Source organism: Micropterus dolomieu, linkage group LG03 (assembly GCF_021292245.1).
Source record: "Micropterus dolomieu isolate WLL.071019.BEF.003 ecotype Adirondacks linkage group LG03, ASM2129224v1, whole genome shotgun sequence".
NCBI lineage: Eukaryota > Metazoa > Chordata > Actinopteri > Centrarchiformes > Centrarchidae > Micropterus > Micropterus dolomieu.
In genome coordinates this window covers 34,939,670-34,953,868 of record NC_060152.1, presented here as the reverse complement: position 1 = coordinate 34,953,868, position 14,199 = coordinate 34,939,670, and the positions used below count along the sequence as shown (strand labels likewise).

Genomic DNA, 14,199 nt, shown 5'->3' with positions numbered 1-14,199 from the left:
CCCCCCCCCCCCCCCCCCCCCCTCCTCCTCCTCCTCCTCCTCCTCCTCCTCCTCCTCCTCCTCTCCTTAGTTCAGCCAGGATATCTGGAAAAATCTCCTGGTTTTGTGAAACAGTCTGTGACTAACTGTTCACCTGAGAAGCAGCGTCAGGTGAGCGACCGACGCTCATGTTGCTAAATTAGCTAGCTGTAACGGCGCTACGGCAGCCGTGCGCGCTCAAACTCCGAGTTAATTACAATTAACGCGAACTAAACTACTGTGAAGATTAACGCCAGCATTGTGCACGTTAGCCGATTAGCATCGCGGCAGGTGGGCAACAAACAGGTGTCCCCGCCTCGCGGTAAAGGTAAACTCTGTTCAGCTTTTCAGTTATAAACTTGTCTGACTCCAAAAATAACCTTCTCAGTCATGAAGAGATGAAATATTTAAGTTAAAACTCAAAGTTTTAGAGATTTTAAGCAGCGAATGGCGGCGAAGCTTTTTCATGGCTTATCGTCAAATTTATAGACCAAAAGAAAAGACACGTGAATCGTTGTGGTCTCTTCTTCGGTTGTTATTGGAACCGTGAAGCAGCAAGTTTTAACTTAAAATGATCATTTAACGTCGTTGCTGCTGCAGGGATTTGTACCTTGAAGGCGCGAAGAAGAAAGTTAAGGCTCGTGTTTGCGTGACGACATTAAAAGGCTGTCTGTCGTGTTTTGTGCCGAATCGAAGAGAAACATCACATGACAGAGTTTCTACTGAATCTGGTGTGTTTGTGCTCTCAGAAATGAAAAGGGGCGTCGGTCTTTGTTAATTAGCCCGCAGGTGAACGAGATTTGGCTCATCGGGGTTTTTCCAGCCTTCCAGTTTTGTGTCTTGCAGGAGAGTCAGACAAACAGGAAACAGATGGATTCATCAAAACCAGACTCGTTTTTCCTGAGAAGCACTTCAGTACTTTCTCTCAATGAGCGGTGAGACACACACACGTTTCATCTGAGTCAGAGAAAGCTAAACATTTAAGATTTGATTATTTCATTTTCCGTCCTGTGATGTTAGAGTCAGTGGGATGAGATCACGTCCTGGTTAGAACCTTCCCCTCTCCTCTAGCTTCTCAAAGGTTCCGGTGAAACAGCCGGCACCGTCCAGGACGGTGACCTTTGACCCCGTCCGGCTGCAGCAGAGCGGTGTGTGCGACGCCCAGCCGGCGGTCCTGCTGCTGGAGAGGCCGACGGCATCGCTGCTCAGCCTGCAGGTGAGTCCCAGCGCTGCAGACCAATGAGAGCTCACTTCTGTTAACATTAACACGCGTTAGAGTACCAGGTCTTACAGAGCGTCCACTGTGTGAAGCTTCTCGTGGCCGTCTTCAGCGGGTGGAGGTGGTGTAGTTGTTAAAGAGAGTCAGATAATGCCGGCTGTAGTTTTCCTGAGCTGAGTGCGAAAGCGTCGTCTCTGTCAGGAGACACTCGGCGCTGCCTGGATCAAAACACCTGAGCTTGTTAGAGTTTTAGGTCCTGCAGGACGACAGACTGAGGCTCCACCCACACGCTTAGGTTTTAAAACTCAGACCTTCTGCCACGTTTCCTCCCGTCCAGACTAAAGAATCCGTTCTGGTTTTAAACCCCGGGGCGGCGTGTTAGTGCTGACAGGTGAGAACGATGACGCTCCCGTTTGGCTTCCTGATTGGCTCTTAGCCGTCATGTAAAGCAGAACACCCCTACGCTCGTCCTGTGCGTCTCTCCGTATTTGTTTTGCGTCGACTCCCAGTCTGTTTCCCGCCGCTCGCTGTCGCTCCGTGCTGTGTTCTTCACCATCGCTGCTCTGCGTTAGTCTCTGGTAGAACTTTCTTCTTTAGCTGCGGAGTAGACCATCTGCTTCCTGTTTACACCGGCACGCACACGCTCAGTGTAGGTGAACGGCCACGTGATGTTTTCAGGCGTGTTAATACAGACAGAGATCGGTTCTGACGGAGATCTTGGTGTGGATGGAGCCTGAATTAGCACCAGCCAAAAAACACAAATGTCTAAATGTGAACGCTCACTCGCCGTTTGGCCGGTGGACAGAAGGTAAATGTTGCGTGCTGCTCCTGGAGGAGCGAGGAGTCGAACACACCTGGCTAACCCTCTCACCTCCCCTCCCGAACAGACTCGCGGCTCGTCCGTGAAGCAGCGTCCGAGGAGGAGGAGGAGCGTGTGGACTCGACTCGGCTGGCAGAGCGAGGCCCGTCGCCTCTCGGCCGCCGCACCTCGAGGCTTCTGGAGCTTCAGGAACAAGTTCAGGTGGAGGGCCAGGTTCTCCTCCACCTACAGGAGTGAGTACCTGATTCAGTTAATAAAGCAACTAAAAGATGAGTAGAAGCAGTGATGCTGTGCTACCTGTACACCTTTTACCTGCGTGCTTCCTGTGCAGGATGGCGTGACCTGCGCAGTCGGCCCGGTCAGCGGCGCCTCCTGATGAGGAGGAGCATCCAGAGAGTGGCTGCAGGTCAGTTTATCAGCAGAGAACACTTTATTCTGAAAAGGATGTCACATCCTCGAGGTGAGACGCTCGAACGCACCTGTTGACCTCTGTAGCCGCAGAACAGGTGATGTGTTCACTGACCTGTCTGTGAAACGGAGAGACTGAACAGCAGCCTCACATGTTGAGACTGTGAGAGGTGGCGTGAGTGCACTGCGCAGCCTGCAGGGGGCGCCGGCAGCACGCTGCTTTATCAGCTGGGGTCGCATTCTTCACCCTGTCTCCTTTCCTAACCACTTGTCCCTGAGCTTGATGGAAAGATTTGTAAGGAGGAAACCGCGCTGCTCTGACTCCGACTGCTTTTTTTAAATCCAAACTTTATCTATAACGAAGTTAAGGACGGAGACGAACGCTTTACAGAACCCTAAGGGTTCCTGTCCAACTAAGAGTCGCGCCTCTTCATGTTTCCCTGGACACCGGGAACATTTGACCACCGATCACTGTGGGAAACAACAACAACACACCGATGGTTGTTACAGATAGAAATGTTGAAATTAATAATATAATGGAGGAAAAAAGTACAAGTTAGAGCTGAACGGTAAATAGAAATGTCCATGTGACCTACAGCGAGTTTCAAATTACACATCTATATTTATTAAATGTGTCTAAATATAATTCTACATTAAACATTGTGGTTCTGCAGGGACGTCTCGGCCTTCACATCAGAAAACATCTTAGTTGACGTCACACCATTATGCATTTAAATGTGTTTTTCAGTGAAAATTAGAATAATTCCTCCTATGATTTAAAAAGATCCTTCAGCCCTGATACAAGGAGACAAAGTCGAATTAAATAAAAATAAGGAATGGAGCTGCAGGAAATTCAGACAGAAGTCTGCGCTTTGACCTTTTTATACATCTAATAGAATAAATTTAGTTTTTTGTGAAACATTTCTGTGGAAAACTAGAAATTCAGTCTGCTTGTTTTTCTTGCTTCCTGCTGGCTGGATGGATTTAAAAAGAGCAGAAATCTGTATTTATGGTTTTCGGAGCTCCACACGTTTTGGGTCGTGTCACTAACAGAAAATCGGCGCTCTGTTTGAGGGCTGGGCAAAAACTTTATGATAATTATTATCGATATAATTTCCCTCAAAAACAAAATAACAAATGTTCAGTAAATGTTTGATTTATTTCATCTGAATCAGTTTACATACAGCCACACACCTTTTATTATTATCACGACAGGCCTGCGAGCCACAGTTTGGCATCAAGTGTTTAAAACCATATCAGGGCTCAACATTAAACTTCTTTGCAACTGTTTGAAACTTCCTGGCCCTCCTTCCAAAAGTTATTTATCAGTGTTACAACAAGACTAAAGACTTATAAGTTCTGTTATTCTGTTAACATGTTTAAGTGGTTATTAAATACATCCTGGATATTAAAAACAAAACTAAAATGTAACATAAAATAAAAAGGTTAGGAAAACAAATTACCTTTAAAATAACACGTACTAACAGACTCAAACACGACGCTCGCTCTCCTGCTGGCAGCCAGTTAATTAAAAAATATGTACATGGAGCAGCGGATACGAGTCACCATGATAGCGGCTTGTCAATCACAGATAATCCTGCCCTAAAGCCTCCCCTGCTTCCTGGTCTCTGTTCCTCTAAATGGGACCATAATTTACTAAATGAACATCATGCTGTGTTGAAGAAGACTTGAAACTAGTGACTGAGACCATAAACTCATCAGGAAGTCGCCCCCTGCTGGCCGCTGGGGAGGACGCAGGTTTAAGTCGCCCCCTGCTGGCCGCTGGAGAGGACGCAGGTTTAAGGCGCCCCCTGCTGGCCGCTGGAGAGGACGCAGGTTTAAGGCGCCCCCTGCTGGCCGCTAGAGAGGACGCAGGTTTAAGGCGCCCCCTGCTGGCTGCTGGAGAGGACGCAGGTTTAAGGCGCGTTTGATTTATTTTTTTAAGTACTAATGTTTTTGCCCTGGCCCGATCGGGCCACCGTTATTGTCGAGCACTGCACATTAACTTTCTCTCAGGAGCAAAAATCAGCCTTTAAGCGCAGCCCTCGTCCCTCTGAAGTCAGAAACGACCACCTGTAGCTCACCTGTTGTTGGTAGAAGACCTTTGAAGGTGTAGAGCAGCTGGTCCTGAGTCTGAGAGACAGTCATTGATAACCTCTTGTGTGTTTCTGCTGCAGGACAAACACGGCCCAGTCTGCACCCGCAGAGGAGCGGGGCCACAGGATCCAGGGGGCGTGGCCTGAGGAAAGCCTACGTGCCAACCAAGAAGCAGCTGGACGCTCAGCTGGACGAGTACATGTCACGGTCCAGGAGCAGATTGGACGCTCAGCTAGACGAGTACATGTCGACGTCCAAGAGGCGTCTGGACGCTCAGCTGGACGAGTACATGCTGATGGCGGGACAGGTGGAGGGGGCGGAGCCTCTCTGGGACTGAGGCTGCGGCTGGTCTTCTGGTTAGTTTGATTTAAGGACTGAACAAAACTTCATTTGATTTAAACAGACTCTACCGAGTTCAGGTGTCGGGGTCTGTGATTGGTCGCCGCTCCCAGGTGGAGGAGCTCTTGACTTTGTGTTGAAGCAGGAAGTGAGCATATGTTGATTAAACAGTGAGGGGTGTGTTTGGTTCGCTCACCTTTTGTTTGTTTGCTCTGATTGAGCCATGTGTACTTCACCGACCTCTCCATGTGTTAGAACTTTCTGAGGCTGCACTTTTGTTCCCAGAATTTAAAAATCTATATTTTAATAAAAGTTGTTACCTGCAGAGTTGTGTTTACTTCAGGCGTTGCTCCTGCAGACGTCTGTGCTGAAAGCTAAGCTAAAAGCTAACAAACATTACAAACAGTGAGGGAGGCAGCAGACTCGTCACAGGTACGACATGTTTGATTTATTAATCGCTGTCGGGATGTAAAGAGCGTCAACCGATACAACAAACATGTTTCTGACAACACGACCTGCTGGCGTTGAGGAAGGAAACCTCACAGATGAGACGGCGCCATCGTTCCTCCTCTTCCTTACAGGTGGTTATTGATCGTGGTTATTGAGTCTGGGATTTTTGCCAGGTACGTTTTCACATACGAAAAATTTGCCAGTCCAGCAGACGGCAGCAGAGATGCATCGATAAATAACATGTCGTCATGAAGTGACAGCAAACTAAAATGTTTTATTACAGAATAAAAACATGTAAAACTGTCATGTGGTTAATATGTTGTCACAGTAACATCAGAGTTACTGATCAGAAACTAATCCGCTGATTTCAGTGGACCGTCAGACAGACAGAGGTATGATGGGATGTCTGCAGTTTATTGATCTGTGATTGGTTGTTGATGAGCAGCTGATGTTTGAGCCTCCTGGATGTCCAGCTGATCGGAGACCTGCGGGAGGAGGACACCAGACGGAGGTCAGAGATCATGATCAGCAGAACAGGAGGGACGTTACGATTCTCTGAATGACCCTGAACACAACACAAACCTGCCTGTCTGAATTAAAGCTGGACGGTTCAGAGTTCAGATCTCAGACTGAGGGTCTGTCTGAAGCAGCAACCAAACAAAACATAAATCTGTTTCTCGTTTCAAAACAAAATAACTTCTTGGTGTCAATTAACAACTGTTTGTTTTTTGGCAAATTCATTTTATCGTTATTCCTTTTTGAATAAAAAAATGAAAAGGTCTAAACTTCAGTCGGAAGTCACGTGGTCTAAAAAAGTCAAAATAAAAGCCAGCAGTTAGCGAGGCGATAATAGTTATAATACTTAAACTAGGTGTGACTGGGAGCATCAGGCCTCAAACCCGCACGGCTCAGTGGTCCAGAGATGAGTCTCTCAGAGCGACTCCATTTCTTTTATTTTCCTTTCCACAGGTACGAACAGGTCCGAGTGCTGCCTTTCACTGATAGTTCATCAAACAGATTGAAACCCAGGAGAGGCTTTTTAACTCACAGTGCTCACCAGGTTTCACACCTACAGAACCGCTGAGAACAACACAACATACGAGATGTTACACTCTGCAGGGGGTTTATGTAGACTGTGGGAGCTCAGAGTTTTTAACAGTGATGGTGCCATTAAAAGCTGGAAGGCAGGTGAAGTTCTGCACACCCAGGTGTTATTTACACCAGGGGGACGCTGGGGGGACGTGTCTCCGCCACATTTTGAAAGCATTTGTTAAAAATGTCCTGAAAAATAGCACCAAGAAATGTTCACTAACAAATGAAAATACTTTGAAAGAGGTTTCTTTGCACAATAAGAAAACATGCGATGTAAAAATAGAAGAAACAAATGTCCAAAACAGTAACTTGAGCTAAAAACAACTAGCAGCTGATTACAGCTTTACATCCGGTTATATTTTTATATCAATGAATTATCACTTTCTAGCTCGTATCATGGTTCTCTTTCTATAAATAGACATTTCCACTGTAAATTGGATCAGGATGTCTCCAGACTGCAGGAAATGAAGTGTTTAATGTTCCACTCATATTTCAGCACTCAGTATTTATTGCAAATAGTGTAAAACGCCGGTTTAACAGATCACTTTGTTTATCGGCTTCCTGCTCGCAGATTTAGATTTACGAGTCTAGTAAAGTTTCTTCTTTCGAGTCTTCTTTAGGCGAGTCAGGAAACAAACAACAAACGCTGAGTGAGGTTACCGTGGAAATGGAAAAGGTTACCGAGGTTACCCTGTTTAAAATGTAAAGCAGTGGAACCATTTCAATTACTTTACCAAAGTTCTGTAACTTATTACAGTTAATTACTTTGTGATTCCTTTATACATTTTAATGAGACAGCCTGAGACGCAGTTAGACTACAGAAGAATCAATCAGAAGCAGCACAACTTCAGCCTTTACTGAACTCTGTGGCTGGAATATAAAAGACATTGTGCACATGACCAACATGCAACTAAATGAATATTATTCAACATAAAGCCGAGCTGTTTACAGGAAATAATGTGACCCCCAAAGTGATCATCAACATTTTCATCAGTACCTGTACTTTAACCACACATCTCTTAGTAACGGTAACACTACGTGGAACACTGCAGCCGGGTCAGAACAGTGTTCTCAGGAGGCTGTGATACGTTCTCCAGAGAACTCAAAGATCTCAGACAGACAGGAAGCAGAGCTGCTGTAACTCTCCTGAGGGTCAAAGGTCAAACTGCAGAGGAGACACTGATTCTGTGACTGAGAGGAGCTAGTTAAAGTGCTTCAGTCAGCTTAAGCCCTGAGTCCCACCTCACAGGCTACATACAGCCTGCAGACAAGACTCAGGGCTCTGCGCCAAAATAAAGAGATTAAATCTTTTTTTTAATTATATTCTCATGAAAAGAGTTTTCAGTTTGTAAACTCTCATTTTATTGAAGGTTTCCTCAAACGTTTTATTTGACAGTTTGATTTAAATGTAAAATACAAAATGCTAATAGTTGTATTTTAGTGATATTTGATTTGTCTGAATGTTTGAAATACAGGATTTATACACTTTTAAACTGAAGCTGAAGCTCAGACAGCAGACCAGGCTGTGAGGCCAGGAGCTGCTCATGGTGGGAACGCTTGGCTCACACAGAGTTCGGCCTCGACCTGCTGCAATAAAAGTGCAATGAGATAACTGTTGTTATGAATTGGCGGCATATAAATAAAACTGAATTGGAAAGTGCCACCACTCGGCAGCCATCTTGGTAAGGCCTCCAGGCACGGAGGGAGTTCAACCTACTCAGAGTTAACTCAGGGCTGACCGCCTACACTGGAGTTAAACTGCGACGGTGGATCAGATGTTGGTTAGTTCAGACGGTGTTAACCTAATTGTGTGTTCGCATTAAAGGGGCGTGTTCGGCCGTGACGGCAGAGTTTTGCCACAACGCATGCTCCGTATTTCTCCAGAAGAATGCACGTTGGTAGTGTGAGGATATGAGGAGTTTAAAGACACGTTAATGACTAAATCCAATATCGTGGCAGCCGACAAAGCCAGGGAGGCTTGTTGGCGAGTAAATTTGTAGCCTCATTATCTTCACAGTGTTGCAGGATGAGATGCAGTCCCAAGTTGACTGCATCATCCACTGACCTGTTAACCCTGTAGGCAAACTGCAGGGGGTCCAGCAGGGGGGCTGTAATGTCCTTTTTTTGGGACCGGGATGATTGTGGAGCGTTTGAAGCAGGAAGGAACTTCACACAGCTCCACCAGCTGAAGATGGGGGCCAGCTGGTCTGCAAACATTTTCAGGCACGATGGAGAAACACCGTCAGGTCCAGGAGCCTTCCTGATCTTCTGCCTTTGGAAGAGGTGGCTCACGTCCTCTTCACAGATCATGAGTGCAGGTGTGAGGTCAGAGGGGGAAGGTGACTGTTTAAAGATGGCGTTGGAGTGGGGGAGAGGTGTGACTCTGGGCTTCTCAAACCTACAATAAAAGCCATTCAGCTCGTCAGCCAGTCGTTGAGTACCAGCAGTCTCCTGTAGTTAGTGAGTGTCACTGACGCAGGGTCGCTGGCTGTGAAGCTGTTTCCTAGCTTTTCAGCGTAGCATCTCTTTGCAGCTTTGACCTCTTTAGTCAGTGTGTTCCTGGCCTGGTTACAAAATGTTGCAAAATATTCTGTGGACAGATGAAGCCAAAGTTGAGTTGTTTGGTAGGAACTTACAGCCCTAAGTGCGGAGGGAAAAACATCAAAACCTTATCACATGTGTGAAGTATGGTGGAGGGGGCATCATGGTTTGGGGCTGCTTCTCTGCCTCAGGGCCTGGACGGGTTGCTATCATCGACGGAAAAATGTATTTCAAAGTTTATCAAGACATTCTGCAGGAGAATGTCAGGCCATCTGTCCAACAGTTGAAACTCTACAGGAGTTGGGTGACGCAACAGGACGACGTCCCAAAGCACAGAAGTGATCAGCGACACAACAGAAGAAAAAACAGAAAGAAAATACACCTTCTGGAGTGGCCCAGTCAGAGTCCTGACCTGGACTCGACTGAGATGACCTCAGGAGAGTGATTCACAGACATCCCAAGATTATTGCTGAACTGAAACAGATTTGGAAAAAGGAATGGTCCAAAATTCCTCCTGACCGATGTTCAACATTTGGTTGAGGTTATTGTTGCCAAGGAGGGTCACCTGTCATTAAATCCAAGGGTTCACATACTTTTTCCAGCCTGCACTGTGAATGTTTCCACGGTGAGTTCAATAAAAACACGAAAACATACACTTGTCTGTGTGGAGTTAGTTCAAACAGACTGTGTTTGTCTGTTGTGGATCAGATCACATTTTAGGACCAATTTATGCAGAAAGCCAGGTGATTCCAAAGGGTTCACATACTTTTTCCTGCGACTGTACTTCTACTACACATGACCAAGAGTTCAGCACACGCCTTTATTTACGGCGCGATCCAGAGCGCCGGTGACGTGACGAGTCCTGTGGTAGCACTCTTATCTGCTGCTGACCAAAGAGGTGGGTTAAAATCTCTGCAGGCAGCCTGCCTCATCTATTCTGCCAAATTATGCATCCACCAGGTGCTTTCAAAGCAGACGATTGGCTTTCCAGCAGGAGTGGGTGGGACATGTGCATACAACTGCCATTTTTGCCGTTCCGGGCTTTCCCCATAGAAGCTATTCAGGGTTCTTTAAGGCCAGTTCATCGTTTGTTATTTTGGGTAATAATAAATAATAAATAAATAAAATTGACTTGATTTGCTCTCACCTGTCTGCAGGTGGTCCTTGACTCCGCCTCCCACATCAGTTCCAGATCTGATGGGCAGCCAATCCCAGCAGGAGCAGCGGGCTGAACGGACCAATCCCTGTGGCCTGAGAGGTTCACACAGAGGTCAGGGGGACAAAGGAAACGAGTTTGCTCTCAAAACAGTTTCCGGGTTAAACGACGTGTTTCTCACCTTGTTCCTGTCTTCGGTGGCGTAGGGGCCGGTCACTGCAAGACACAAATACTGCTGTTAGAACCACAAATACTACAGAGACTACTGCTGTCAGTACTGACGCTGCTGTTAGTGAACACGGGTTCAGGTTTGGTCTCTCACCGTAGTAGTAGTCGAAGGTGGCGTTGTAGTCGTAGTCTGGTGTGGGTGTCGCCGCCTCTGTCTCATTTTCTGAGTAGTCGTAGTACTCTGTGGTCGACTCTTCTTCATGGCTTCCTGCAGCTCCTGCAGAGGAAAACAAAGAAGAATCTCAAACAAGTCAATCAGACCGACTGCGAGCTGAGGCTAACAGTTTCCCCCTGCTTCCAGTCTTTGTGCTAAGCTAGGCTAAACCTGGAGCTCTGAAACTGATCTGCGGCGCAAAACTGCAGCAACACTTGTTTATAAAGAACAGCTTCATCTATGTTCCAGCGTGCAGCCTTCATCATCATCATCATCAGGTTTAATGGGAGGAGCAGGAAGCAGAAAATGCTGTTCAGTCAGCGTAAAGTGTTTATTAGTTTTACAGCGTCGCATGTTCATGGTTCAGGTTCCACTCGTTAAACCCTGATCAGACCTGAGGGACTCTGTGGGAACACGATCCACTTCCTGTGTGGGCCTTTACAGCTGATCAGGGGCCGAGGCTGCGTTCAGGAGCGCCGCAGGATGTTCACAGCGTTCTGAAGGTTTCACTGTGTTTCACACAACATGCAACAGGAATGAAGTTCACCAGAGACGTTTCACAAGGCCGAGGAGGATCTGGGGGGGGGGGCGTGACGGATGTGTTGAAGAATCCAGAGGGCTGAATAAAATCAGCTGAAAGTAATCAAAGTACGCTGGTCTAAATGTGCAGGGTTGGTCCAATCAGTGCAGTCCAAAAAGTGGCTTTTACACATAGGAGGAATTAGCTTTGGTGATGAGGAGCTGCAGACAAACAAACAGCTGAATAAATAAATGTAGAAATATAGAAATATGGAATAAACATACAGCAATTTTTTTTAGAAAAGCTTCTGCAAAATCACAAAAAAAGGCCCCAGAGATCCTGGAGGGACTGAATATATTTATATCTGTATGCAGAGGTGGATAAAGTATTCAGATCTTTTACTTCAGTTGAAGTACTAATACCTCACTGTGAAAATACTATAAGTAAAAGTGCTGTGATGAAAATGTTCCTTAAGTTAAAGTATGATGTATAAACAGTCACAGGGGACATTTTACTGATTATACATCAGAGTCTTTAAAGTGCAGCAGGATGTTGCTGCTGAACTGATCAGTTTCAGACTGCAGCTGATGATTCTTTTCATTCTGGATCAATCTGCTGATTTTTTCTCCATTAATGGATTGTGAAATGAAAACAGTGAGAAATGTTTTCCCAGTTACTCAGAGTGACTCCTTCAGTCAGTCCAAACCTCCAGATGACTCAAACACATTAAAATAATCTAAAGGAAAAGCAGCAGATCTTCACATCAAATGTTTTCACATGAAAAATGACTTTAACCATTATCAGAATAACTAACGGAGCAGCTGCACTTTCTAAACTGCTGGAGTTTAATTTATTCTTTATTATAACATCAGATTTTAGAAACTCTCCATGTGACTTTGTAAAGTAACTGAAGCTGCCAGAGAAATGCAGTGAAGTAAAATCATCTCCCTCTGAGACGGAGCAGAAGGAGAAAGTAAAGTACAAGTACCTCTACATGTACTCGGTTACCGTCCACTGCTGTCTGCAGAGTTAACCAACCTCAGAATAAGGTGAATGAACTGAGAGGCGACGCGTTATTGCAGATGGAGTTTCTGTAACTAGCTCGAACACAGACTTTAACGGCGTCCGTCACTGCGACTGCAGTCGTGTTTCATCACGACGGCTCTTCAGCTCGTCACTGCAGCAGAAGATTTTCCCACCTTGAGGAAACCAGAAGTGAAAATCACAATCTTCAAACTGCAGACATGAACTCTTTGGACCCAGATGATGACGACACATCGTCTAGAGTTAAAATGTAGAAGTAGAGTCACTGTAAAGTGAACGTACTTCCCTGCGAGATCACATCTCCACGACTGGACACCATGAACTGTCTGGAGTTCAGAAATGAACACTGCTGCCTGTGACTTCATCTGAAGACAGAGCCGGTCGTTCTTTTATCACAAAGAGTCTTTACAGAGCAGTTAGAGGAAAGGAACCTGCTGCAGTCAGAAGCCTTTAACAACAAGGCCTTTTTATCTGACCCCTGGAGACAGATGAGTCGGCTCCAGATATTCCAGCCTGCAGACAAAAACTCCCCCGGCCCACACAGCTACGAAGAACTATTCAGATTTCACAACACATCCTCCCCAGAGGTTTCACAACTGAAATCAGCTTTTAAAGAACATTTGGTTCTTTCATTAGAAAAGTTATGGGTTAGCATACCAGGGTTACAGATGCTGCTGCAAGGCTAACATGACGCTAACATCCAGAGAGGACAGCACAGCAGCTCCAGACAGCACGGTGGTCAACTGGAAAGGAAGCTGAATGTCTCTGGGAAGCGTTTTAACCACCAGAGTCAGAACGGACAGCTAGCAGAGAAATTGAATCTGGTCTGGGGTTGCCGACCGTCCCTTAGAATAAGGAATGGTCCCGTGTTTAGAAACTAAAGACGAGTTCCTTATTGAACCGATCAGGGACACATTTTAAAGGTCCGAGCGATGAAACAGTGCAGCTCCGACTGCTGCTGCCGTCTCTCTCTGTCCGGAGCCAATGAGCCAATAAACATGGCCGACGCTCAACGTCAGAAAGAAAACGAATGCAGAGCTGCCAACTCTCACGCACTGAGTAGAGATTTTGAATGTGCATAATGTTTTGAACATTTGCCTGGAAGTCTAACATGGACCCTCTGCATTATATCCTGTTATATTTTTATATTCTGAAATGTCACCTGCCGGTGAGGTTTGTGTTTACATGACCTAAATAAAAACAAAGGCAGAAATTGGTGCAGAAAAGTTTTTATTGATCAAAACTGACTCACTCACTAAGTGACACCTCCACTGTTGAAGGAAAGCCTCTATAACCACTACAATACTCCATGTGGGGCCAACTGCACCTTCTGCCATCGACAAATTAAGGGAAACGGCCTCGCGTAGTTAAAGCCACAGTGTATTGTGTATTTAGTTATATTTGTTAAATGAGCGTATGCCTGCGCTCCCCGTCCCTTATTCCCATCTCAACCCTTTTGCTGACTCCACCTTTAAACAGGATTTTAGGTGGATGACCTTTACTTGGGATGTTACACATCGTGGTGTTTGCACTTCCTCCGCTGGTGAAAATCCTGAACAGGAAAATAAGAAAAAGCTTAAAAGTGAATGATGACTTTTTGAATCAACCTTTGTGATGAGGAGTTGAGAGATCTTCATCTGAAACAGGTCTTTCTGTCTTCAGGCTATGAAACGCTGCTGATAAATGAACTCTGACAGGAGTTTGGCTCCGTGTCGTCGTCTCCGAGCACCTGAAGCAGTTTCTACCTGAAACACGTCGAGACTCGCCTGCAGCCTGCAGCCCAAACTCAGGGACCAGAATCAGCTGAGACTGAGACTCAAAGTCTCATGAGATCTATATAGATTTATATCTATAAATAACATAAGTAAATATAAATATGTATCATGCTGTACATGAGTGTTTTATATAGAACTGTATATTTAAGGTCGGTTTGGCAGCTGATCTCTGATCTGTGTTTAAAGATGTAATCGACTCCTGCTCGTTCACCTGGAGCTCCACAGAGAGAAAGACAGACCTTTAACTGTTCATGCCTCCACTGACACTCTGGATAACAAAATGTCTTTGTACAAACGAACATGAAGAATCATGTTCCAGAGTTTCTGACTCTGTGGCT

General features: G+C 45.6%; 2 protein-coding genes across 2 annotated transcripts in view; one reads left to right on the top strand and one right to left on the bottom strand.

Moving 5' to 3' along the window:
* LOC123967693 (mothers against decapentaplegic homolog 4-like) overlaps nucleotides 1-730 on the bottom strand; it is a 20,795-nt gene extending 20,065 nt beyond the window's left edge. The window contains exon 1 of the mRNA XM_046043878.1: nucleotides 629-730. The gene's annotated coding sequence lies outside the window, so the exon portion shown is untranslated. The remainder of the gene's footprint in view (nucleotides 1-628) is intronic.
* Nucleotides 685-5,226, top strand: LOC123967695 (chromatin target of PRMT1 protein-like; the record flags this gene model as incomplete). The annotated part of the gene is given in 6 exon segments (XM_046043881.1): nucleotides 685-749; nucleotides 865-953; nucleotides 1,090-1,234; nucleotides 2,125-2,290; nucleotides 2,389-2,463; nucleotides 4,643-5,226. Coding segments are annotated over 6 exon segments (756 nt in total). The 3' UTR covers nucleotides 4,900-5,226.
* Between the last annotated feature and the right edge of the window lie 8,973 nt (nucleotides 5,227-14,199).